Source organism: Neoarius graeffei, chromosome 11 (assembly GCF_027579695.1).
Source record: "Neoarius graeffei isolate fNeoGra1 chromosome 11, fNeoGra1.pri, whole genome shotgun sequence".
Classification (NCBI taxonomy): Eukaryota; Metazoa; Chordata; class Actinopteri; order Siluriformes; family Ariidae; genus Neoarius; species Neoarius graeffei.
This window is the reverse complement of record NC_083579.1, coordinates 9,530,301-9,558,239: the sequence shown is the minus strand read 5'-3', so window position 1 is coordinate 9,558,239 and position 27,939 is coordinate 9,530,301. Positions and strand designations below refer to the sequence as shown.

At 44.3% G+C, this 27,939-nt stretch overlaps 1 protein-coding gene and 1 pseudogene across 1 annotated transcript; both read left to right on the top strand.

Moving 5' to 3' along the window:
- The first annotated feature begins 3,425 nt into the window (after window positions 1-3,425).
- LOC132894697 (up-regulator of cell proliferation-like) lies at window positions 3,426-11,005 on the top strand. The gene is made up of 3 exons (XM_060934839.1): window positions 3,426-3,456; window positions 3,645-3,695; window positions 6,339-11,005. The coding sequence occupies exons 1-3, from the start codon at window positions 3,426-3,428 to the stop codon at window positions 11,003-11,005; spliced, it is 4,749 nt and encodes a 1,582-aa protein (XP_060790822.1).
- A 2,185-nt stretch (window positions 11,006-13,190) lies between these two features.
- On the top strand, window positions 13,191-27,581 carry LOC132894696 (up-regulator of cell proliferation-like; annotated as a pseudogene).
- The last annotated feature ends 358 nt before the right edge of the window (window positions 27,582-27,939 follow it).

Sequence of the window (27,939 nt, the reverse complement as noted above, 5' to 3'; positions counted from 1 at the left end):
TGTCACGATGTAGGTAAATTATTTTGTTGGAGTGTGCTTTCTGATTCGAGTTTGTGAGCTAGGCAGGCTACTTCCACCCTTGGGGTGGGGGCTGGGGTTTCTGTCATGTCTGCACCTGTCTGCAGTCAAGACTCGTCTTGTGTTACCTCATCCAAGGTGTGGATTTTTTCAGTTGGAACCGAATCACATTCATTTTCGCAAAAAGAATGTTTCTGGAAAGAAATAACAGAATTTTCTTTCTCTGTGAGTCCACTTGAACTTGCGATTTTATGAAAGTTACAGTCTAACGAGCAGCAGTGAGTGACAGCCGCAAATATGAAGGTCCATAGAAAACTGTCCAATCACGTGAAAAAAAAAAAAACAACAACCCAAAACTTGGTAACAATTCCAATTGGCTGCCAATAAAAGGTGTGTCCGGGACTCACTGCGCCCCAGGCCAAATCTTGAAGCCACCAATTAAAACGCAGCCTCAAGTCATCTGCTTTCCAGAAGTTTGTGTAGCCACATACAAACTCATTTGGTCAGCACCCTGGTGGTCAGAAGTGTACAGGAAGTGTAAGTGTTCACATCAAATTTAAATAAATACAGTTTAAAAATGGGTTACAATATTTAGAGGGATACAGGGTAAAGTAGGATGAGTAAACAATTTTGACTTACTAAAAAATTTTGCATAATTAATTTGTTTATTATGTTGTCTTCCTAATCTGGATAATTGGAAGGGGCAGTGCCCCAGTGCCCCCTATTGACCAGCCACCAATGCAGCTGTGATTGTTACTTTTGAGCCAGATGCAAGTTCTCCTGTGTTACCTCATCCAAGGCATGGACAATTTTTTCAATTGGAACCAAATCACATTAAATTTCGCAAGGTCCATCTTCGCAGTTTTCTTCAGTGAAATCTAAGATGCAGTGGGACTTGCACCCATACTATAATTTAAAAAGGGAGAACCCTTGCATGCTCAAACAGGGGTGTTATGTCTATGCCGGATTCAGCACTGAACTCCACATCCATATTACAATGCAGCCTACATATGTGGCTGCAAAGAACTCCAACTCCCATCACCCACATTCAGGTTCACTTAATTACTGATTACAGTCAGCTGGACACAATGACATACTCACACAATATAAGGACTCTTGCATCCATTCACAAACTGCAAAGTATACACCCATTATTTCATTCTTGTCATTATCAAGCATTTTACATTGTCATAGTCTATCTGGCTTGTGATCTTGTTCATTGTTTTTTGGTTCCACATTAATAGTCTTTGCCTAGTTCATGTTGTTTGCAGATTGCCTGACCCTACTCTGTTCACTGTTTACAACTTTGCCTGAAGATTTGGATTCAGGGATGGCATGGTGGTGCAGTGGTTTGCACTGTTGCCTCACAGCAAAAAGGTTCTGGGTTTGAACCTCATGGCCATTTGGGACTTTTCTGTATGGACATGTTCTGCCTGTGCGGGTGTCCTTCAAGTGCTTTCATTTTCTCCCACAGTCCAAAAACATGCAGATTAGGTCAACAACTTTTTCGTCTGCATAGTTGATTTGGCATGGGTTTCATGCTGGATGCCCCTCCTGACGCAACCCACCCATTTATCCAGGCTTGGGACTGGCACTAAGAATGCACTGGCTTGTGCACCTCAGTGGCTGGATTAGATAGATTAGGTCAACTGACTACTCTAAATTGCCCATAATGTGTGAAAGGTTGTTTGTCTCTGCAACAGATAGTGGATGAGTTCTGACATGTAGCGAGTCATGTTCACAATGCATGAACTTTAAATAAGTTGCTTAAGCCCCTTGTACAGCAGCAGACACGGATGCAAGTGCAGGGTAAGAAAACTTCATAAGAAAAGCTCAACAACAAAACCAAATCCATCCATTCATTATCTGTACCACTTATCCATCAGGATCCCAGCAAGGGCTGAAGCTAGTCCCAGCTGACTTCAGGTGAGAAGTGGGGTACACCTGAAGCAGGTGGCTTTTCTAATAGATTTGTCTTACCCTGCACTTGTGTCTGCTGCTGTGACAAGGGGCTCAAACCACTAATCAGAACTCATCCACCATAAGCTCTTTTAATATTTAACTAATCCCTCCTCGGGGCAGCACGGTGGTGTGGTGGTTAGCGCTGTCACCTCACAGCAAGAAGGTTCGGGTTTGAGCCCCGTAGCCAGCAAGGGCCTTTCTGTGTGGAGTTTGCATGTTCTCCCCGTGTCCGTGTGGGTTTCCTCCGGGTGCTCCGGTTTCCCCCACAGTCCAAATACATGCAGGTTAGGTTAACTGGTGACTCTAAATTGACTGTAGGTGTGAATGTGAGTGTGAATGGTTGTCTGTGTCTATGTGTCAGCCCTGTGATGACCTGGCGACTTGTCCAGGGTGTACCCTGCCTTTTGCCCGTAGTCAGCTCGGATAGGCTCCAGCTTGCCTGCGACCCTGTAGAAGGATAAAGCAGCTAGAGATAATGAGATGAGATGAGATAATCCCTCCTCACCCATACCCCAGAAAATTAGTCCCCAAAATGAATGGATGATTGTGGCAAGGGCTAACCACCAGCTGAAATTTATTAAGAGGGGCCCAAGTGGATATTGTACAAACCTCACCTTCACCTTACATGCTTTTCCCAGTGCCCCATATTATATCAAGCTTTAGTGGATTAGGTTTGATTGCACCCAGAGTTCACCAAGTGCTGACACACCCTTTGAATATGTAATGGTTTGTCGAAGTTTCTTACTTAGTCAAGGGAAGCTTGAGGTATGTCAGTAATCCGGACACTGTCCCCTGTTCCCCAGCTTCCAAAAGGAAACTGGCTTCCCCATAGTACCAACATACCTGACTGAGCCTGGCTTCAGTCCTTGTGGACAAGGGTGTTTCTGTGTGGGTAAAGAAAGTGATTGCACTAGCATGTTGACATTCTATAGATGGTAGGTTGACTGTAAGAATGGACTGTCCAAATAAAATGTTATCAATATGAATAATTTGCTCTCAGTTCAATATGATTTTGCAGTGAAAGTAGTGGCCTTGGTAGCACAATGGCGCAGTGCATATCATTATGACCTCACAGCTCCAGGTTCCCTATGTGTCCTTGTGATGGACTTGCAACCCATCCAGGGTGTATTTCTGCCTCTTGTCCAGTCTTCCTAAAATGGACTCTAGATCTATTGTGACCTTGTTCAGGATAAAGTGATGAAGTTAAATGAATGAATGAATGAGTGATTTCAGCCTTTTAAAAAGAACTACAGGCAGAATCTGAATAAAAAAGCACCTTTTGTCTTTTTCACCTTTTCTAAATCATGTAATGCTTTAGCCCTCCATCCATGGTATTATGATTACACATTTTAAATAAAATTAATTGCATCAAATCATGTTCTATTTTTCTCTCTACAGATATTTCTCAAGATTTGGAATAACCAACAAATTTATGGTGAAGAAATATGGCCTCTGACACAGATGACTTAGAAGAAAGTATGAGCTACACATTTCATACACTAGCATTTTTGAGTACTGAATCTTACTTCAGAAATGTATTCATATTTGTGTGTGATTCAGTATATGCTGTAAGTTACTATATTTTGCCATAATAATACTTCACTTTAACCATATGATGCAACTGCAAGCTACTACATGTGTTAAAGTAAATGTGTTTCTATTAGTGCAAGTCTGTGGCTTGGGATCAGCACAGATGAAATCAAGCCCTCGCAAAGGTGAGTAAATGCTGAAGCTGTCACACTAATGCATGTGAGGAAAGTAGAGAAGCTTCATTTAGTTTTGGAATATATGGAATATAAGGTACATGGAAGTTAAGAAATAAAATAAAACTGATGAAACTATCAGTATAATTATTATTGCATTATATTGCATCTGTATTTATATAAGATTTATTACTGATTCTCACTTGTTCATTTTATAACTTTATAACCTCTGAGAATATCCAATTTTTTTAAAGTAAATTCATGACTTTAATCTCAGAAGACTCCCCGGGGACCAGCTCCATAAACAAACAAACAAACAAAGCCCCCGAATTTCCCTACAATGGTCATAATATCCCATTTCCCATTGCTTTCTTGCGAAATGATTCAGTATATGCTGTATGTTACTACAACCCTGATTCCAAAAAAGTTGGGACAAAGTACAAATTTTAAATAAAAATGGAATGCAATGATGTGGAAGTTTCAAAATTCCATGTTTTATTCAGAATAGAACATAGATGACATATCAAATGTTTAAACTGAGAAAATGTATCATTTAAAGAGAAAAATTAGGTGATTTTAAATTTCATGACAACAACACATCTCAAAAAAGTTGGGACAAGGCCATGTTTATCACTGTGAGACATCCCCTTTTCTCTTTACAACAGTCTGTAAACGTCTGGGGACTGAGGAGACAAGTTGCTCAAGTTTAGGGATAGGAATGTTAACCCATTCTTGTCTAATGTAGGATTCTAGTTGCTCAACTGTCTTAGGTCTTTTTTGTCGTATCTTCCGTTTTATGATGCGCCAAATGTTTTCTATGGGTGAAAGATCTGGACTGCAGGCTGGCCAGTTCAGTACCCGGACCCTTCTTCTACGCAGCCATGATGCTGTAATTGATGCAGTATGTGGTTTGGCATTGTCATGTTGGAAAATGCAAGGTCTACCCTGAAAGAGACGTCATCTGGATGGGAGCATATGTTGCTCTAGAACCTGGATATACCTTTCAGCATTGATGGTGTCTTTCCAGATGTGTAAGCTGCCCATGCCACACGCACTAATGCAACCCCATACCATCAGAGATGCAGGCTTCTGAACTGAGCGCTGATAACAACTTGGGTCGTCCTTCTCCTCTTTAGTCCGAATGACATGGCGTCCCTGATTTCCATAAAGAACTTCAAATTCTGATTCGTCTGACCACAGAAGAGTTTTCCACTTTGCCACAGTCCATTTTAAATGAGCCTTGGCCCAGAGAAGACGTCTGCGCTTCTGGATCATGTTTAGATACGGCTTCTTCTTTGAACTATAGAGTTTTAGCTGGCAACGGCGGATGGCACGGTGAATTGTGTTCACAGATAATGTTCTCTGGAAATATTCCTGAGCCCATTTTGTGATTTCCAATACAGAAGCATGCCTGTATGTGATGCAGTGCCGTCTAAGGGCCCGAAGATCACGGGCACCCAGTATGGTTTGACCCTTACGCACAGATTCTTCCAGATTCTCTGAATCTTTTGATGATATTATGCACTGTAGATGATGATATGTTCAAACTCTTTGCAATTTTACACTGTCGAACTCCTTTCTGATATTACTCCACTATTTGTCGGCGCAGAATTAGGGGGATTGGTGACCCTCTTCCCATCTTTACTTCTGAGAGCCGCTGCCACTCCAAGATGCTCTTTTTATACCCAGTCATGTTAATGACCTATTGCCAATTGACCTAATGAGTTGCAATTTGGTCCTCCAGCTGTTCCTTTTTTGTCCCTTTAACTTTTCCAGCCTCTTATTGCCCCTGTCCCAACTTTTTTGAGATGTGTTGCTGTCATGAAATTTCAAATGAGCCAATATTTGGCATGAAATTTCAAAATGTCTCACTTTCGACATTTGATATGTTGTCTATGTTCTATTGTAAATACAATATCAGTTTTTGAGTTTTGTAAATTATTGCATTCCATTTTTATTTACAATTTGTACTTTGTCCCAACTTTTTTGGAATCGGGGTTGTATATTTTGCCTTAATAATACTTCACTTTAACCATATGATGCACCTGGAAGCTACTACATGTGTTAAAGTAAATGTGTTTCTATTAGTGCAAGTCTGTCGCTTGGGATCAGCACAGATGAAAGCAAGCCCTCGCAAAGGTGAGTAAATGCTGAAGCTGTCACACCAATGCATGTGAGGAAAGTAGAGAAGCTTCATTTAGTTTTGGAATATATGGAATATAAGGTACATGGAAGTTAAGAAATTAAACAAAACTGATGAAACTATCAGTATAATTATTATTGCATTATATTGCATCTGTATTTATATAAGATTTATTACTGATTCTCACTTGTTCATTTTATAACTTTATAACCTCTGAGAATATCCAATTTTTTTTAAAGTAAATTCATGACTTTAATCTCAGAAGACCCCCCAGGGACCAGCTCCATAAACAAACAAACAAACAAACAAACAAACAAACAAACAAACAAACAAACAAACAAACAGCCCCCGGATTTCCCTACAATGGTCATAATATCCCATTTCCCATTGCTTTCTTGGGAAAACTGCAGAGGTAATTAGATCTGGTTTGAGAGGTTTTTTTTTCTGATGTGTGGGGCATATTTTCTAAAACAATAGAGAAACTAACACATATAAAAATTCTCAACTTACAGATGATCTTCTTTCATTTTTGAAAACACTGGGACTTGAGAAGTACTACCCACACAAACTAACTCTGAGGTCTTTGCTGGAGATCAACAGTGCCAGTGTATCTGATGAAGAGGTTCACTCACTGCAAGCAATACCACTGGCTTTCTTACGCAAGATACTGATGGCTAATTCAAATTCAAGATCTTTACTCACTATGCCTGGTGAAAATAATGAAACAGATGACTTGTTTGCTGAACAGGACTGTGATGGTAGTCTAAATCTTCTAGATCTCCAAACTGCCCTCTTTGTCTGTGCTGACAGTTTCCTTCAGCAAGAAATCGCACTTAAAATGTCAATGTGCCAGTTTGCAGTACCTTTTCTGTTACCCCAAGGACTACAGAATCAATGCACTCTTATGTTATGGGCTCTTCGAGGTATCCTGAAAGAATGGCGACCACATTCAATGTCAGAATCTAAAGGGTTTGTTGAAGACAGTGTTGTTAATGCAAAAATTCCCTTGTTATCATTTGTGAGGTTAAGTAACTGCACCTTGTCCAAGTCACAGGTTTTGAACCAAGTGCTCAACAAGGCACAGCAGCACCATGATTTCTTTTCTCATCGAGAAATGATCGGAGGATCTGCTCCAAGAGTAATCGCAAATGGGATGGTTGAAATATGCTGGAATCTGCCATGTGGAAACAATAGCATTGATGTCTTTCCTGAGCCAGTGGCTATCGCTAATTTAAGAGGAGATGCTTGCACATTTGAAACACAATTCAGTTTCCTTACTCAGGTGTCAACAGCTGTCTTTGTGTTCCTAGACAGTGTTGAAGAAAAGGAGCAAAAGCTACTTGCTTCTTTACAAGGAATTAAGTCCAAAATCTTTCTTGTGGTCAACTCTCAGAGAAATATGAGCCAGAATGTGAAGTCATCTATTAAAACAGCAGTTAATACTCTGCAGTTGGAAAGAGAACAAACAATTGTAAAAAATCAAAACATGAATTTGGCAAATTTCTCAAACATGATCAGTTTTGCCATTAAAAAACTGGTAGGTGAGCACGACCACACATGCAAAATCAGTTCTTTGAAGAGTGTTGCTCAAGACTTAGGTCTTGCCACTGATGAAAGTGAAAATAGTCCCAGTATATCAGCAGAGAAAACGGCAGAGGAAATAATGAAACGTATTGGTGTTCGTCAAGTGGTGGACTATAAAAAGACACGGCTCCCACTGCAAGGTGAAAATTGGAAAAGGTTGGCTCATATAGAAAAAGAGCAATGCCGATTACAACATTCAGGGGCAGTGAGTTTGGAGGAGTATAAGGTTCAACTTCAAAATGAAAAAGATGAAATTCGGAACAAACAAAGCCAGTATAAAATGTCAGAAACGATGGACATATTAATAAAGGCATTGTCGACCTCTGATGACATTGAGCGAAACTTCTTTCTCAGATGGTTGGGACTAAAACTAGACATGCGATCACGCAAACACATATCAGACCTTCGGCACAAATACACAAAGTGTGAACAACAGAAAGACAGAGATGGCATGACTCGAATAGACCAGGAGCTTCTTGATTGTTCTCTTGGCATAGAGCATTACATGAGAGAGATAGGACAAATCTATGAGACTGCTTCATTTAGTTCAACTAAAATATCTGGAAAAATAAGAAGTCTCCCCATTCTGGCTGCCAAAATGCTTCTGGCTGGGTTCCCTCTTGAACTACTTGATGGAGACGCATCAAATATCCCAGAGAAATGGGTGAGTGATGTTCTCTTGGAGCTTCACAGGATGGTTGGGGAGAAGAGTCGTTTGCTGGTTCTGACTGTGTTAGGGGTTCAGAGTACTGGTAAATCAACACTGCTCAACACGATGTTTGCAGTTCAGTTTGCAGTGAGTAGTGGACGATGCACACGTGGAGCATTCATGATTTTCCTTCCTGTGGGTAATGATTTGAAGGAGGAGTTATGTTGTGACTTTGTGCTTCTGATTGATACAGAGGGTTTGAAATCACCAGCACTGGCAAAACTGGAAGACAGTTATGAGCATGACAATGAATTGGCCACATTTGTGATTGGACTGAGTGATGTAACCATCATCAATGTAGCAATGGAGAATTCCACAGAGATGAAAGATATCTTGCAGATAGCAGTTCATGCTTTTCTACGGATGAAGGAAGTTGGTAAAAAAGCAGTCTGCTACTTTGTCCATCAAAATGTTGCTGGTGTATCTGCATATGAAAAAAGCATGACAGACAGAAAACAACTCTTGGACCAACTAAATGAGATGACAGTGATTGCAGCTGAAATGGAAAAGAAGCCTAATGTGAAGAAATTCACTGATGTTTTGGATTATGATTTGGAAAATAATAACTGGTATATACCAGGTCTATGGCATGGCACACCACCAATGGCACCTGTGAATACAGGCTACAGTGTGGCTGTTCTTGATTTTAAGAAAAGACTCTTGGAGGCGCTTAAAGCAAGAACAGATGCACAACCCTCTGAGATCCCAGAGTTCCTGCACTGGATGAGTAGCTTATGGCGTGCAGTGAAATTTGAGAACTTCATCTTTAGTTTCAGAAATGTTCTTGTGGCCCATGTGTATGACAAACTTTGTAAAGAGTTTTCAGAATGGGAGTGGATTTTTAAAAGACAGATCTTGTCTTTGCTAACTAATGCATCAGTTCAAATCTCTAACACTGACAGCAGCCATTTTGAAGAGGTTGTTGAGCCACTGAAACAAAATATAGAGAAAGAGATCACACTTCAAACGAACGAAATTACTAAAAACTTGAAAGACTACTACAAAAGGAAAGACCAAAATGTGCATTTGGTGGAAAAGTACAAAATTGATTTTACTAACAGTATTAAATCTCTGCAGAGTGAAATGAAGGATGAAATGAGAAAAAGAGTGGATGCTGCACTTGAAATGAGAAGAAACAAGGAAAAAGTAGAAAAAATACAGAGTAAGCAAGCTGCTATGATTGAGGAACAAGTTCTGAAATTACTGCAGAATTACAAACATTCTAAAGAAAAGGTGTCTGATGAGACTCTCGAAGCTGATTTTGAAACAATGTGGAACAGAGAGGTGGCAAACATCACATGTCTAAAAGAAAGGGATGTTCCTTCTGATGTTTTGAAGCAATTGCGAGCAAGTTTAGGAAATCGCCAAGTCAATGAGGATTTGCAGAAAGTTGAGAATTTGACAGAATATGGCCAAAAAGATTTCAAGGTCAAGAAAAAACATGTAAATATGGGAAAAGGTTTTGAAAGACTGAAAGGTTTTTTTAAAATCCATACTACAATGCAAACTTTACAGATTATTGCAGTTGATGTCATTACTAGTTGCACTAGGATGATTGAACATTTTACACAAACCAAAGGTGATTACCAAGGTACATTTACAAAAGATGTGCTTGATGAAATTGATGGACGCCTCAAAAAAGAAGGCTCAAAAATCAGTCTCCAATTTGAAACAGACCTTAAATTGCACATTTGTGGTATTGCTTCCCGGAAATTCCTTGAGATGCACAGGAAGTATCTCCGTGAGAAAGATCCATTAAAACATTTGGAGAAGTTTAAGAGTCAATATCTCTCTGATTTCATTGATTTGTACAAAGAGAGGGATCAGTGCCAGAGGAAAGCACAAGATTTCGCTCAGCTCTGTCTCAAGCCAGCAGTAACTGAGTACATCAACCAGTCTCTTGGACCTGACATTGTTGATGTGGTTTTGGAGAATAATCCTTCTCAGTACAGCACGCGAGTTTTGTTTCAGTACACCATTCAGAAAGAACTACTGGAAAAATCAAAGTTCAATGATTTTGCAGAGTACATTTTGCATTATGAGAATTATGTCAAAGAGTGGATATATAATCATGTCATTGAATGCTTCTCCAAAGACACATCTTTGCAACAATTAAAAATGAAGAAGCTGGACAGTGTAATTACAAAGATCACTCAAGCAATGGAAGCTTCTAAGCTTGAAGCTGATGGGACTCATTTGCCCAATAATGCAGAAGGAACCGCAATTTTTATCCAGAACCTTTACAAAGCTATGAGCCATGTCATCTCAATGTCCATGAGCACAGTGGAAAGGGTCCTGTTTCAGAACGCAAGCTGTTGTGTTCCATTCACCAAAAGTCTCTATGAATGCATTGACGACCTGAAAAAGCAAGTAGAAAAAGAGATTTCAGGTTCAACAGATATTACTGAAACACTGAAAAATGTGTCCGTAAAACCCCAAGATGAGCTGTTCAAGAGAGTGTTTGGTTGTGGGATGCAGTGTCCATTTTGCAAAACACCATGTGAAGCAGGAGGAAAGGAACATCAGCTACACCATGCAGCTGTGCATAGACCACAAGGACTTGGCGCCTACAGAGATAAAGACACTCTTGTCCTTTCTGAGGAGATTTGTACATCTAGTGTACATGGCAATGGGGCTTTTGAAAATTATGAAACAAAGTTCCAACTTCATCCTTACAAAGACTACCAGAAATACTACCCAGACTGGCATATTGCACCTGACATGTTTATCGAAGCCTCAGATTACTGGAAGTATGTGCTGGTGACATTCAATCAGCAATTTGCTGAAAGGTACGAAGCAAAGCCAGCGATGTATCCAGGTGCATGGAATAAAATCACAAAAGAAAATGCTCTTAGTAGTTTGAAACGTTCCTTCAATATTACATGAAACAAAGTTGCTGATAAAGAGTCTAAGCACATCAAGTAGTGTTGAAAAAAAGTCATTGTTTCCTTACTCCTCACTTTGTTTAGTTAATCCATCTGAAAATTGAGTGGGGGATAAATAGGGTCTGTTATGTTTTTGTAATCTTTGTTATTAGAGTATGGAACCAATCTTAATAGTGAGGAGACTTAATCAATTATATTTTGTGAAATAAAAAAAATTGTGTGTAATAACTAATCTGTTTAACACATCTAGATGTAAATATCAGGAAATGAAAGTGGAAACTTTAATCTATTGTGTTCATCTTTTGATCTTAAACCCAAATTTCTTTTCCAAAAATACAAGAAATGGCCTTCCTGTTCCATTACTTTCAGAAGGCAGTGTTACTGAATTCTGACAAGACTATATTTTCATGGGTCTACCATATAAATCAAATTATGCATAAGCAGGTACAAAAAGATAGAAGCAGCAAGGAGAAGCCAAGAAGCATTACAGAGCTCAGAGAAGCAGGATCAGGAGGGAAAAAACTCTCAGACAGATTTGTGAAGAAAACCAGTGGAAGCTGGTGGAAATAAGGAGACGACTGGAGATACTACCCCATCGTCAATGACTCCTCAGATTAACTAGGGAGACTGAGGGCCTGAACTCTTGACTTCAAGCAATGAACTTTGTGAGTCATGATGAGGCTTGCGTGGGAGGTGTAAGCTTCACTGCACCTGCAGATTCTGCTGAAGAAAAGCGTTTGCACATTTAGTAAATAAACTCAAAGGATTGCATTGAAAAACCAGTTTAATCTAGCCTGCTCGGCATATGATATTGCTTATTACAGTAAAAAGTTATTGTTCAATTTTATTTCACTTACTGTTCAAATATCTTCCACTTACTGGAACTTTTGTGGTTTTATGATTTAATCATGCTTGACTGTTTAACTATAAAAGATCCCAGTAAACCCCATTAGTTGGTGAGTTAGGATGCTTAGAACTTAGGTTCTTATTATCTGTAGTATTGAGGCTTTCATTATATAGAAGGCTTTTGCTGACAGTTTATTTGCAAACAATTATTTGCTCTTTCAGATATTATGTTTAATATAGCATGGGTTTACTTTTGATAGAATTGCTCACTGTAGTTACATTTTAATTCTTTTATTTACTTTTTATTTCATCTTAATTTGTACTCAAACATTATATGTATCAGATTTATACTTTTAATAAACTGAAGCCCTTTGAGGATGATTCATTAAAAGGCAAGCGTAGTAGTTTGATTTCATCAATTAATTTGAAGACCCCATGGATATGTCTTCAAAGAAGCTCTGCACTCAGGTGAGAACACATTTTCATGTTCCACTGTAACTCTTTAAAGGACTGTCTCTTATGCCTCGGCTGAGCCTAACCTAATTTTACACAGAAAAATGTATCTGGTATTACTAGACTTAAACTTAATTAGTGTTACAATTGTACTAAAAAGGCACAATTTGTTGATGTGGAGACATGTTGTGGGCTTCTTGTGGGCTTAACATCTGCAAGCTTGGCCTTAATCTTGAAGGATGGAGGTTCAATGCCAGTCCAATGGCGGGCATACTATAGACATTCTTAGACTTACTATACTGTGGCAGCGGGAGCATGGTTGAGTGCCGGTTTGTGAATGGAGAGCGAAGCCAGGGAACATGAGTAGCAAAGTGAAAGCACCTGTTGTTAATTAATGTGCTCCATCTGTGTGTTTGTGTGCAGTGAAAGTGAGCAGATAAAGGGGGGAAAGGAGCAGAGAGAGCTAGTTTTTTTCCCCCTGGCTGGAGTTACGCCTGTCCATTGCATGTGGGTTGTGCAACTCTTTCAGTTATAGACCACTGGAAAGTGTGTTTTTGTTTGGTTTCTGTTGTGAATAAAACGCACAGGTGAATCTGAACCCGCCTGCCTGTCTATTCAGCATCCACCCCTGTCAGGGAACTGTTACACTGGTGCCAAAACCCAGGATGCTGAAAGGGAACCATCTCCATGGAATCCTCCCATTCAAGGAGCTCGTCCAACAAAATTAGCAACAGCTGCTGGTCGCTATGCAGACTGAGGAGGAGTAGAGCTTCAAGGCCCTGCTGCAGGCCCAGCAAGAGGACCACCAGGCGCTCCTGTGCCTTATCACTCCAGCAGATGCCCCAGTCCCAGAGTCCATGGGATTCCCCCATGTCACCCTTACAAAGATGGGGCCACATGATGACCCAGAGGCCTTTTTGGAGCCTTTGAGTGAGCCATGGAGGTGTGGGGGTGGCCAAACAAGCAGTGAGTGGCCCGCCTTCTACCACTCCTGACCAATAAAGTGCAGCTTGTGACTCAGCAACTGCCCACAGACAACCAGCTGGAATATGCAGTTCTAAAGCGCGTGATCCTGCAGCAAGTTGGCCGCTTCCCAGAGCAACACCGACAGCACTTCTGTGTGCTGATACTTGAGGAGGTTGGCTGGCCCCTCACCTATGGCCAGCAGTTGTGGGACGCCTGCTGGCGGTGGTTGAGATCAGAAGACAGCGACATCGAGGAGGTCACCAACGTCGTGGCACTGGAGCAGATCATCACTCGGTTGCCAAGGGGTACAGGGAAACGGATCCAGTGCCACTGCATGGTGTCGCTGGATCAAGCCATTGAGCTGGCGGAGGACAATCTGGCAGCAGTTCCTTTGGCAGGCCGACATCCTGCCTCTCTCTCTCATCCTGATCCCCCCTTCATTCATCCCCTTCCTCCCATTCCCTCCCAGTACCATGGAAACAGGGGCTGATTCCCCTGCAGCCAGCTCCCCGAGCCCATGGTTCCCCTTCCCCCTCTTCCTCTTATGTTTCTGTGTCTTCCCTGCAGGTGAATGTTCCTAGCCCCAGCACTGCAGAGGTACCTGGGGTGGTATGCTGGTGCTGTGGGCAGGACCCTGTGACATGTGTTTGACCAGTGAGAGTAATCGATGGCCAGAACCTCCAGCCGAATGTTCCACACTCCCACCTATACTTTGCAGTAATTAAAGATCAACTGTGTGGCAGGGGGGCATGGTCAAGCATCGTTCTGTGACCGGAGGGCGGAGTCAGGGAAGGTAAGTGGCAGAATCACTACACCTGAGGTGAATTAACTTGTTTGTGTGTCTTCCCAGGAGCCACACCCTATTTAAGGAAGAGAGCAAGAACAGAGTGGGCTCTCTCTCCCCAACCAGATGACTTATGTGTGTGTGTATACATGTGGCTGGGAGAGTGTGTTTGCGACTGAAAAGTGCAAATAAAAAGAGTTAGTGAGAACTCAGTACTGGCCTGCCGTGCTTCTGTGCTCCACCCACCTAAACACTTGCTACAGTGGTGCCGAAACCCGGGACGGAGTGCAAGAGAAAACAGCCCCATGGAGTCCTCCCTCTTCAAGGACCTGGTCCATGCCCTCGCCATGGCCCAACAGAGCCAGCACCAGGCGCTGGTCGCGCTCCGGGAAGAACAGGAGCAAAGGTTTGAGGCCCTGGTGCTGGCGCAGCAGGAAGATCGCCTGGCGTTCCGGCACCTACTCGCGTCGTCGGGGTCCACCACCTCCACTGCCGCGGGCCCTTCCCACCTCACCCTGACGAAGATGGGCCTGCACGATGACCCCGAGGCCTTCCTCGTTCTCTTTGAGCAGGCAGCAGAGGTGTGGGGTTGGCCGGTGGAACAGCACACAGCGCGCCTCCTCCCCCTCCTCACGGGCAAGGCGCAGCTGGCCGCGCTACAGCTCCCCGCCGACAGCCAGCTGGTCTATGCGGACCTCTGCAGGGCCGTCCTCCAGTGAGTGGGTCGCACTCCGGAGCAGCAGCGGCAGTGCTTCCGCGCGCTGCGCCTGGAGGTCGGCCGGCCGTTCGTGTCTGGCCAGCAACTCCGGGACACCTGCCGCCGGTGGCTGAGGGCCAACAACCGCGATGCCGAGGAGATCATCGATCTGGTGGCACTGGAGCAGTTCGTTGCTCGACTTCCAGAGGGAACTGCAGAGTGGGTCCAGTGCCATCACCCGGCGTCACTAGATCAGGCCATTGAGCTGGCGGAGGACCATATGGCGGCCGTTCCAACGTCAGGACGGCGTGTCTCCCCTTCTCCCCTCCCCTCTCTTTCTCTCCTTCTGTTCCTCTCCCTCACCCCATTCCCCCACTGCGGAGGCGGGGGCCGGCTCCACCCCAGCCGGCTCCCCGCACCCGTGGTGTCCTATCTTCTCCTACTTCCATGTCTGTGTCTTCCCCCCCTCAGGTGAGTGATATCTGGAACACCGGTGCAGAGAGAGAGCCCGGGCCAGTGTCCTGGCGCTGCAGGGAGCCAGGGCACCTCCAGCATCAGTGCTCGGCGATGGAGGCGGGCGCGGTGGTCCAGATCCCCGACGCACCAGGAGCCACCCTCGATCGGGCCAGAGGGTATCACATACCGGTGAGTATCCAAGGGGATACGTATCAGGCTTTGGTGGATTCCGGCTGTAATCAGACCTCAATCCACCAAAGCCTGGTGCAAGACGAGGCATTGGGGGGAGCACAATTGGTGAAGGTGTTGTGTGTGCACGGGGATGTTCACAGCTACCCTTTAGTGTCAGTTCACATTCTGTTTCGAGGGGAGAAATTTATAGTAAAGGCGGCGGTTAATCCTCGCCTCACCCACTCTATAATTTTGGTGACTGATTGGCCGGGATTTCAGGATTTAATGACTCATTTAGTAAAGAGTGGGTCCTGCAGCAGTTTAATAAGGAAAGGTCCCGGTGTGGCATTGGTGGGAGCAGCTGTCACAGAGCCGTCTACATCAGCTCCGCGTCAGAGTGAGGAGCCGCTGGCCCCTCCTCTCTCTCTCGGGGAATCCCTTGCAGATTTCCCATTAGAGCAGTCATGAGACGAGAGTCTGCGGCATGCGTTTGACCAAGTGAGAGTAATTGATGGTCAAATGCTCCAGCCAAGCGCTGCCCCGTCCTTCCCCTACTTCGCAATTATGAAGGATAGATTATACCGAGTGACGCGGGACACTCAGACTAAATAGCAAGTCACGCAGCTTTTGATTCCGAAGAGCCACCGGGAATTGGTATTCCAGGCAGCTCACTTTAATCCCATGGCTGGACACTTGGGGCAGGATAAAACACTAGCCCGAATAATGACCCGATTCTATTGGCTGGGGATTTGCGGTGATGTCCGTAGGTAGTGTATGGCATGCCGCGAATGCCAGTTAGTAAATCCAGTGGCCATTCCAAAAGCGCCTTTGCGCCCTCTACCATTAATCGAGACCCTGTTCGAAAGAATTGGGATGGATCTCATCGGGCCATTAGATTGGTCAGCATGAGGGTACCGCTTTATATTAGTTCTAGTGGACTATGCAACGCGATACCCGGAAGCAGTGCCTCTTCGCAATATCTCAGCACACAGTATTGCGGAGGCGCTCTTCCGCGTCATCTCCCGAGTTGGAATCCCGAAAGAGATTCTGACTGATCAAGGCACCGCGTTTATGTCACGAACACTAAAGGAACTGTATAAGTTGTTGGGTATTAAGCCGATCCGCACCAGCGTTTATCACCCACAAACGGACGGTTTAGTTGAACGGTTCAATCGCACCCTCAAAAATATAATTAAAAAATTCATAAGTGAGGATGCATGTAATTGGGATAAGTGGCTCGAACCCTTGTTGTTTTCAGTGCGAGAGGTCCCACAAGCCTCCACGGGGTTCTCCCCATTGGAATTGTTATACGGGCGTAAGCCGCGCGGCATTCTAGATGTGCTGCGGGAAAATTGGGAGGAGGGACCTTCACAAAGTAAAAATGAAATCCAATACATTATTGACCTGCGCGCAAAACTCCACACACTTGCCCACCTAACCCAGGAGAATTTGCAGCAGGCCCAAGAACCACAAACCCGCCTGTACAACAAGGGTACGCGCCTCAGGGAGTTCGCACCGGGAGATAAAGTACTCGTACTGTTGCCCACATCGAGCTCTAAATTAATCACCAGGTGGCAAGGACCCTTTGAGGTCACACAGCGAGTCGGGGACGTCGACTATGAGGTGAGGCGAACGGACAGGGGTGGGGCATTACAGGTATACCACCTCAATCTGTTAAAATGTTGGAGCGAGGAGGTCCCCGTGGCGCTGGTGTCAGTGGTTCCTGAGAAGGCGGAGCTGGGGCCGGAGGTTCAAAAGGGAAAATTGGCATCACCCACCACTCCGGTCCCCTGTGGAGCCCACCTCTCACCGACCCAGCTCGCGGAGGTCGCCCGGTTGCAAACAGAATTTTCTGACGTGTTCTCGCCCCTGCCCGGCTGCACCCACCTCATAGAATACCACATTGAGACACCCCCAGGGGTGGTAGTGCACAGCCGCCCTTACAGACTGCCTGAACACAAGAAAAAGGTGGTTCGGGAAGAACTCGAGACCATGCTCGAAATGGGCATTGTCGAGGAGTCCCACAGTGACTGGAGCAGCCCGGTGATCTTGGTTCCCAAGGCCGACGGGTCAGTCCAATTCTGTGTTGACTATAGGAAGGTCAACGCGGTGTCTAAATTTGATGCGTACCCAATGCCTCGTATTGATGAGTTGCTCGATTGACTAGGCACGGCTTGCTTTTACTCGACACTGGATTTAACAAAGGGTTATTGGCAGATCCCCTTGACTCCATTATCCTGAGAAAAAACGGCCTTTTCCACACCGTTCAGCTTATGCCAATTTGTCACACTTCCTTTTGGGCTGTTTGGGGTGCCTGCTACGTTTCAGCGGCTGATGGATAGGGTCCTTTGCCCCCATGCTGCCTATGCGGCCGCCTATCTCGACAATATAATTATCTATAGTAATGACTGGCCGAGGCACCTCCAACATCTGAGGGCCGTCCTTAGGTCGCTGAGGCAGGCGGGCCTCACAGCCAACCCGAAGAAGTGTGTGATTGGGCGGGTGGAAGTACGGTATCTGGGCTTCCACTTGGGCAACGGGCAGGTGCGTCCCCAAATTAACAAGACAGCGGCAATTGCGGCCTGCCCAAGGCCCAAGACCAAAAAGGGGGTGAGACAGTTCCTGGGGCTGGCTGGCTATTATCGTAGGTTTATACCTAATTATTCGGACGTCACCAGCCCGCTGACTGAGCTCACTAAAAAGGGGGCACCAGAACCGGTCCAGTGGACGGAGCAGTGCCAGCGGGCTTTTTCTGAGGTAAAGGCTGCACTGTGTGGGGGGCCACTGTTACACTCCCCTGACTTTTCTCTCCCTTTTATATTGCAGACGGACGCGTCGGACAGAGGGCTGGGGTCTGTTTTGTCCCAGAAGGTGGAGGGGGAGGATCGTCCAGTGCTGTACATAAGTCGGAAGCTGTCAGTGCATGAGTGGTGCTACAGCACCATAGAGAAGGAGTGCCTGGCCATCAAGTGGGCGGTCCTTGCCCTCCGTTACTACCTGCTGGGACGCCCTTTCACCCTCTGTTCGGACCACGCACCCCTCCAGTGGCTCCACCGCATGAAGGATGCCAACGCGCAGATCACCCGTTGGTATCTGGAACTCCAACCCTTTAACTTCAAGGTGGTCCACAGGCCGGGGGCGCAGATGGTCGTGGTGGACTTCCTCTCCCGTCAAGGGGGGGGGAGTCGGCTGCAGGCCGGACGGCTGCCCAGCCTGAGTCGGGCGGTGGGGGTATGTGGCAGGGGGCTGTCAAGCGTTGGTCTGTGACCGGAGGGCGGAGTCAGGGAAGGTAAGTGGCAGAATCACTACACCGGAGGTGAATTAACCTGTTTGTGTGTCTTCCCAGGAGCCGCACCCTATTTAAGGAAGAGAACGAGAGCAGAGTGGGCTCTCTCTCCCCAACTAGATGACTTATGTGTGTGTGTATGCATGTGGCTGGGAGAGTGTGTTTGCGACTGAAAAGTGCAAATAAAAAGAGTTAGTGAGAACTCAGTACTGCCCTGCCGTGCTTCTGTGCTCCACCCACCTAAACACTTGCTACAAACTGTATCGAGTGACACAGGACACTCAAACTGGAGAGCAGATCACACAATTATTGATTCTCAAAAGCTGCAGGGAACCCCTCTTCTATGCAGCTTATCATAACCCAATGGCCGGGTACTTTCGGCAGGACAAAACAGTAGCCTGAATCATGGCCCAGTTCTATTGGCCAGGGATTCATAGAGATGTCCACAGGTGGTGTGCGGCATGCCGTGAGTGCTAACAGGTAAATCCAGTGGCCACTCCAAAAGCTCCATTATGCCCTCTTCCTTTAATTGAAATCCCTTTTGAATGAATTGGGATGGATCTTGTTGGGCCATTAGAGTGGTCTCCTTGAGGGCATCACTTTATTTTAGTCCTGGTGGATTATGCAATGCGATACTCGGAAGCACTGCCACTGCATAACATCTCCACACAAAGTGTTGCGGAGACACTGTTTAAAATAATCTCCCAAGTCAGGATTCCGAAAGAAATCCTGACTGATCAGGGCACTACACTCATGTCATGCACAGTTTGTGAACTTTGAGCTATTAGGGGTTAAATTAATCTTCACCAGCATCTATCACCCACAAACAGATGGCCTAGTCGAGCGATTTAACTGCACTCTTAAGAACTTAATTTGTAAGTTCATAAACAACAACAATTGTAACTGGGTTAAATGGCTCGAGTCCCTGTTGTTTGCAGTAAGAGAGATCCAGCAAGCCTCCATGGGGTTTTCCCCATTTGAGTGGAAACCTCAAAGTGTGGAAGCCTCGGAGTGTTCTAGATGTCATCCAGGAAAATTGGGAGGCGGGGCCTTCTGACAGCAAAAATGAAATTCAATATGTTCTTGACCTGCATGCAAAACTCCACAGCCTTGGTCACTTAACCCAAGGGAATTTGCAGCAGGCACAAGAGCGCCAGTCCTGGCTGTACAACAGGAGGGCATGCCTTAGAGAATTCACACCAGGAGATAAGGTTCTCATATGATTACCCACATCAAGCTCTAAATTACTCACCAAGTGGCAAGGGCCCTTTGAGGCAAGTTGGAGATGTTGACTCTGAGGTGAAGCGATTGGATAGGGGTGGGGTGTGGCGGATATACCACCTTCATCTGCTCAAACTATGGAATGAGGGGGTCCCTGTGGCATTGGCAATGGTAGTTCTGGAGAAGGAGGAGCTGGGGCCAGAGGTTAAAACAAAACCCGCCACTCATCCCGCCCCGGTCCCCTGTGGAGACCACTTCTCACCGTCCCAACTCACAGAGGTTGCCAGGTTACAAAATGAGTTTTCTGACATTTTTGCACCCTTGCCCGGTTGCACCCACCTCATAGAACACCACATCAAGATGTCCCCAGGGGTTCAGGTAAGCTGCCCCTTACCCGAACACAAAAAACCTGTAGTTTGGGACGAACTTAAGGCCAGGCTCAAGATGGGGATAATTGAGGAGTCGCACAGTGACTGGAGCAGCCCAGTAGTGTTGGTTCCCAAAACTGATGGGTCGGTCCAGTTCTGTGTGGACCATCACAAGGTCAATGCGGTGTCTCAATTCAATGCCTACCCAATGCCTTGCATTGATGAACTGCTCGATCGGTTAGGTGTGGCTCACTTTTATTTGACACCGGATTTAATGAAGGGATATTGGCAGATCCCCTTGACTCCCTTATCCCAAGAGAAAATGGCCTTTTCCACCCTGTTTGGTTTACACCAGTTTGTCACCCTTCTGTTTGGGTTATTCAGGGCTCCTGCAACATTTCAACAGCTCATGGATAAAATCCTTTGTCCACACACCACTTATGCCATGGCCTACCTTGATGAAATTATTATTATATACAGTAATGATTGGCTGTAGCACATGAAACACCTCAGAGCCATAGTAGAATTGTTGAGATATGCGGGACTCACAGCTAACACAAAGAAATGTGTGATTGGGTGGGTGGAAGTATGGTATCTGGACTTCCACTTGGGTCATGGGCATGTGCGTCCCCAAATTGACAAGACAGCACCAATTGCGATCTGCCCGAGGCCCAAGACCAAAAAGGGGGTGAGACAGTTCCTGGGGCTGACTGGCTATTATCGTAGGTTCTTGCCTAATTATTCAGACGTCACCAGCCCGTTGACTGATCTCACTAAAAAGGGAGCACTGGATCTGGTCCAGTGGACGGAGCCATGCCAACAAGCCTTTACCCAGGTAAAAGCTGCACTGTTTGGGGGTCCACTTTTACATTCCCCTGATTTCTCTCTCTCTTTTGTTTTGCAGACTGACATGTTGGAGAGAGGGCTGGGGGCTGTTTTGTCTCAAATGCTGGAGGGAGAGGAGCGCCCAGTACTGTACATCAGCTGCAAGCTCTCCATGCGAGAGATGAAGTACAGCACCATCAAGAAAGAGTGCTTGGCCATTAAATGGGTGGTCCTCACCCTCCATTACTACCTGCTGGGATGCCCTTTCACCCTCTGCTCAGATCTGCCCCGCTTCAGTGGCTCCACCGCATGAAGGATGCCAACACATGGATCACCCATTGGTATCTGGCCCTACAGCCTTTTAAAGTTTGAAGTAGTCCACAGGCCAGGGGCGCAGATGGTGGTAGTGGACTACCTCTCCTGGCATATGGTTTATCTGCACTGTACTTCTGGCTTCAAGACACAGAAGCCTAAACTCTACTCTCTAGCACTTCTTTGGCTGCAGGACAAAAATGCAGCCCCGGTACTCAGGGTTGCTTTGCATACATTTTTGCTAGGATGGCTAAAGGATGCATAAATTTATTCAATACAACAAAAATATTTTTAATGTGATGTGAATATACTAGTGCATCTCAAAAAATTAGAATATTGTGAACAAGTTCAATATTTTCCATCAGTTATTTAAGAAAGTGAAAATGTTATATATTATAGACACATTACACATAAACTAAAATGTTTCAAGCATTTTTCTATTTTAATTTTAATCAGTATGGCATACAGTGCAACAACATTTTAAAAAATCTCAAAATATTAGAATATTTCATTTTGAGTTTGAGTAAAACAGTATGAACACAGTCTATCTCTTGGTCTATTTCAGTACACACAACCACAATCATGGGGAAGACTGCTGACTTCACTGTTGTCCAGAAGATGATCACTGATGCCCTCCACAAGGAGGGTAAGCCACAAAAGGTCATTGCTGAAAAGGGCGGCTGGAAAAGGTGCACAAGCAACAGGGGTGGCCGCAGTCTTGAGAGGATTGTCAAGAAAAGTTGATTCAAGAACTTGGGAGAGCTTCACAAGGAGTGGACTGAGGCTGGTGTCAGTGTATCAAGACCCATCACGAACAGACATCTTCAAGAAAGGGGATACAACTTTCACATTCCTAATATCAAGCTACTCCTGAGCCAGAGACAATGTCAGAAGTGTCTTATCTGGGCTAAGGAGAGAAAGAACTGGACTGTTGCTCAGTGGTCCAAAGTCCTCTTTTCAGATGAAAGTACATTTTGCATTTAATTTGGAAATCACGGTTCTAGAGTCTGGAGAAAGAGTGGAGAGGCACAGAATCCAAGGTGTTTGAAGCCCAGTGTGAAGTTTCCACAGTCTGTGATGATTTGGGGTGCCATGTCATCTGCTGGTGTTGGTCCACTATATTTTATCAAGTCCAAAGTCAACACAGCCATCTACCAGGAGATTTTAGAGCACTTCATGCTTCCATCTGCTGACAAGCTTTTTGGAGATGCTGATTTTTCCAGCAAGACTTAGCACCTACCCACAGTGCCAAAATTACTACCAAATAGTTTGCTGACCATGATATTACTGTGTTTGATTGGCCAGCCAACTTGCCTGACCTGAACCCCATAGAGAATCTATGGGGTATTGTCAAGAGGAAGATGAGAAACACCCGACCCAAAAATACAGATACACTGAAGGCCATTATCAAAGCAACCTGGGCTTCAATAACACCTCAGCAGTGCCACAGACTGATCACCTCCATGCCACACCGCATTGATACAGTAATTCATGGTAAAGCAGCCCCAACCAAATATTGAGTGTATAAATGAATATACTTTTCAGAAGTTGGACATTTCTGTATTGTAAATCCTTTTTTTGATTGATCTTAGGGAATATTCTAATAACTTGAGATACTGGATTTCTGATTTTCATGAGCTATAAGCCATAATAATCAAAATTAAAACAAAAAAGGCTTTAAATATTTCACTTTACATGTAATGAATATAGAATATATGAAAGTTTACCTTTATGAATTAAATTATGAAAAAAAAGGAACTTTTTCATGGTATTCTAATTTTTTGAGACGTACTAGTAATTGAAATAACCTGTGTTAACTTTCTATGTTCAGGCAATGAGGAATGGGAGACAGGCTTACAATACAGGTGTGTTTTATTTTTATAGCTTGGACTTTTTAGTGCTTCTAATGCATGCACACTCTCACACACAACCACACATGTGGGTGACACAGCTCTATCTCTGGTTACTGGCCATTGAAAAACACAAAAGACACACAAGAGCAGACAGCCAATAATCAATCACAAGTGTCACTCATCACATGTTACCTTCTGGTTCATCTGACTCCTTGCCATTCACAACCGATGCTCAATCACATCTCTGCTACCCCGCCACCCCCCCACTGCCTGACTCAGGCTGGGGAGCCATCCAGTCTGCAGCTGAGTCTCCCTCCGGTGGGAGAGGTAATCTGCCACCACCATTTGTGCCCCTGGCCTGTGAACCACCTTCAATTTAAAGAGCCAAAGAGCTAGGTACCAATGAGTGAGCTGTGCATTGGCATCCTTTATGTGGTGGAGCCACTGGAATGGGGCATGGTTGGAACAGAGGGTGAGGAGGTGTCCTAGCAGGCCGTACCAGAGAGTGAGGCCTGCCCACTTGATAGCTAGACACCCCTTCTTGATAGTGCTGTACTTAGACTCTTACATTGAGAGCTTGCAGTTGATATACAGCACCGGGTACTCCTCCTTTTCCACCACCTGGGACAAAACTGGCCTCAGCCCTCTGTCTGATACATCGGTCTGCTAAACAATAGGGAGAGAAAAGTCAGGCAAATGCAACACCGAGCCCTCACACAAAACTGCTTTAACCTGAGCAAAAGCCTGTTCACATGGCCCCATCCAGTGGATCGGATCTGATGCCCCTTTTTAGTGAGGTCAGTCAGCAGGCTGGTGACATCTGAAAAATTAGGCACAAACTGCCTATAATAGCCAGCCAACCCCAGGAACTGCCCCACCCCCTTTTTTGTCTTGGGTCTTGGGCATTGTACAATTGCTGCAGTCATCAACTTGGGGACACACCTGCCCATGACCGAAGTGAATGCCCAGATACCATACTTCCACCTGCCCAATTGCACACTTCCTCGAGTTTGCCATGAGTCCTGCATGCCTCAGCAATCTCAGGACAGCTCTTAGATGTTGTAAATGCTGCTGCCAGTCATTATTATAAATAATGTCATCTAAATAGGCAGCAGCATAGGTACTGTGGAGACAGAGGAGTCTGTCCATGAGACACTGAAATGTCACTAAGGCCCCAAACAACCTAAATGAAAGGATGACCAATTGGTGTAACCCAAATGGAGTGGAAAAGGCCATTTTTTTGCCCTGAGGCTTGCCCCCATATAGCAATTCAAAGGGAGAAAACCTGGTGAAGGCTTGTGGGACCATGCACACTGCAAACAACAGAGGGTCTTGCCACTTATCTCAGTTTCTGGTGTCCCCATGAAAGATCTTATGAATCATGTTTTTTTAGCATTTGGTTTAAATTGTTCGACCAGCCTGTCTGTTTGCGGATGGGAAACACTGGTACAAATTGATTTAATCCCCATTAATTTTTACAGTTGGATAATACATGACATGAAAGTAGTGCCTTAATCAGTCAGGATTTCTTTCAGAATCCTGTCTCAGGAGATAATGTGAAAGAGTGCCTCTGCAACACTACATGCAGAGATATTGTGAAGAGGCACTGCTTCTGGGTATTGTGTTGCATAATCCACTGTGACTAACACAAAGTGAAACCCTCATGCTGATTGATCTAATGGCCTGACAAGATCTATTCCAATTCTTGTGAAGGGGATCTTGATCAAAGGTATAAAGTGCAATGGTGGTTTTGGGGTGGTCGGTGGATTCACTAGTGACATTTGCGACATGTACACCACCAGTTTACATCACCGCGAATGCCCGGCCAATAGAAACAGCCCATGAGTTGGTTCAGTGTTTTGTCCTGCCCTAAATGCCCCGCCATGGGATTATGATGAGCCGCATGGAATAAAAGTTCCCTATGGCTCTTTGGGACCAACAACTGGGTCATCTCTTCTTTAGTCTGAGTGTCCTGCATCACTTGATATAGCTTATCCTTAATAATGTAAAAATACAGGCAGGACAGCGCAACATTTGGCTGGAGGTTTTGACCACTGATTACACCTACTTGGTCAAAAGCATGTCTCAGAGTTTAGTTTCAAGTCTCTTCCAGTGGGAAATCTCCAAGGGTATTCCCCAGAGAGAATATCATGATGCGATATCATGATATCCCCATCATGACGTGGAGCTGATGTGGACGGTCCTGGAACCACCTCCCCAGCTAACATTGAAGCAGGATTCCCTTGTGATGTGCTACTGTAGGAGCCATCCACTACTAGCTGTTTTATTAATTTTCTAAACCCTGGCCAATCTGTCCCCAGGATCAGTGGATGGGTGAGGCTTGGGCTAATCTCTGCCTCCATACAATGCTTTATCTCCCTGGAAATGAATAGTGACAGGCATTAGTGGACATTTGTGAACATCCCCATGTACACATCTCACCATCAACCGTTCATATCCTAGTTCCTTGCATTGAATCAGGCTTTGATGCATGGAGGTCTAATTTCAACCAAAATCCACCATAGCCTGATGTGTACCACCTTGATTATTCACACAGATACAGTACATTCCTACTTGACCAGGGGAAGCCTGAGGCGCATCAGTAATGTGAATCAGAATCCACATCTCTTTTGTTGAAACTCTCATCAGTTTCCAAGCTTTGTAGGTTTAACATCGATTTTTTTTTTTCTGAATAAGACAGAAATGGTTGATAAGCAGTCTAAACACATTTGTTTGGGGAATATTTTCTTAAACAGCACTGATATTAAAATAAACTCTCTACATTCCAATAGGCTTCTTTCCTTCTTGGAAACACTGGGACTTGAAAAGTACTACCCAAACTAACTCTGAGGTCTTTGCTTTAGATCAACAGTGCCAGTATATCTGATGAAGAGGTTCACTCACTGCAAGCAATACCATGGACTTTCTTACGCAAATTACTGATGGTTAATTCAAATTCAAGGATATTAATATGCATACCTGGTGAAAATAATGAAACATATGACTTGTTAGCTGAGCAGGGCTGTCATGCTACCCCAAATCTCTTCAATCTCCAAACTGCTCTCTTTGTCTGTACTAACAGTTTCCTTCAGCAAGAAATTCTGCTTAAAATGTCAATGTGCCAGTTTGCAGTACCCTTTCTGTTACCCCAAGCAGTACAGAATCAATGCATTCTTATGTTATGGGCTCTTCGAGGTGTCCTGAAAGAATGGCACCTCATTCAGTGTCAGAATCTAAAAGGTTTGTTGAAGACAGTCTTGTTAATGTGAAAATTCCCTTGTTATCATTTGTGAGGTTAAGTAACTGCACCTTGTTCAAGTCACAGGTTTTGAACGAAGTGCTCAACAAGTCACAGCAGCACCATGATTTCTTTTTTCATTGAGAAATGATCTGAGGATCTGCTTCAAGGGTAATCGCTAATGGGATGGTTGAAATATGCTGGAATCTGCCATGTAGAAACAATAGCATTGATGTCTTTCCTGAGCCAGTGGCTATCACTAATTTAAGAGATGTTTGAAACACAATTCAATTTCCTTACTCAGGTGTCAACAGCTGTCTTTGTGTTCCTTGACAGTGTTGACGAAAATGATCAATGGCTGTTTGCCTCTTTACAAGAAATTAAGTTCAAAATCCTGATTGTGGTCAACTATCAAAGAAATATGAGCCAGAATGTGAAGTCATCTATTGAAGCAGCATTTAATACTATGCAGTTGGAAAGAGAGCAAATAATTGTAAAAAGTCAAAAGGTGAATTTGGCAAATTTCTCAATCATGATCAGTTTTGCCATTAAACAATTGATAGGTGAGCAGAACCAGACATCATGTGAAATTAATTCTATGAAGAGGGTTGTTCAAGAACTAGGTCTTGCCATTGATGAAAGTGAAAATAGTCCCTGTGTATCAGCAGAGGAAATCATGAAACATACCGGCACTCATCGAGTGGTGGAGTATAAAAAGACCTGGCTCCCACCGCAAGGTGAAAAATGGAAAAGGTTGGCTCAGATAGAAAAAGAGCAATGCTGGTTATGACACTCAGGGGAACTGAATTTGGAGTATAAAGTTCAAATTCAAAAAGAAAAAAATGAAATTCTGAACACAGAAACCAGTACAAGATGACAGAAACAATGGACATATTAATAAAGGCATTGTCAACCTCTGATGACATTGAATGAGACTTCTTTCTGGTACTAAAATGAGACATGCAACATATGTCAAACCTTCAGCACAAATACACCCAGTGCGAACAACAGAGAGACAGAAATGGCGTTGATGGATTACAGCAGGAGCTGGTTGATTGTTCTCTTGGCAGAGAATACTACATGAGAGAGATGGGTCTATGAGGCTGCTTCATTTTCTCAACTAAAACTAAAATAGGACTGGTAAATCAACACTGTTCAACACTATGTTTGGATTTCAGTTTGCAGTAAGCAGTAGACAATGCACATGTGGAGCATACTGTACATGCTATAATAGGAAAAATCAATGTAATATTTGGAAAGCCAATCTGATAGCAGAGTCTGTGAAATTGGACTGTAGCTGGCAGTTTAGTGATTACGAATAAATACCTTAATTGTTGACGTGGACTACGGTAAGGTTGTATGACTGAAAGACAAGGGCTGTGACAGACAGTACTGTCACCTTCCTTGCCGCTTACACAGGTTTAAGGTGTGTTTGTTGTTTGGAAAATTAAAATGTTAT

Excerpts from the sequence above, each read along its gene's own strand:
- LOC132894697 (XM_060934839.1), top strand. The coding sequence starts at position 3,426 with ATGGCCTCTGACACAGATGACTTAGAAGAAA. Across the intron at positions 3,457-3,644 it reads CACAGATGACTTAGAAGAAA|TGCAAGTCTGTGGCTTGGGA; the intron begins GTATGAGCTACA and ends TGTTTCTATTAG. Across the intron at positions 3,696-6,338 it reads GAAATCAAGCCCTCGCAAAG|ATGATCTTCTTTCATTTTTG; the intron begins GTGAGTAAATGC and ends CTCAACTTACAG.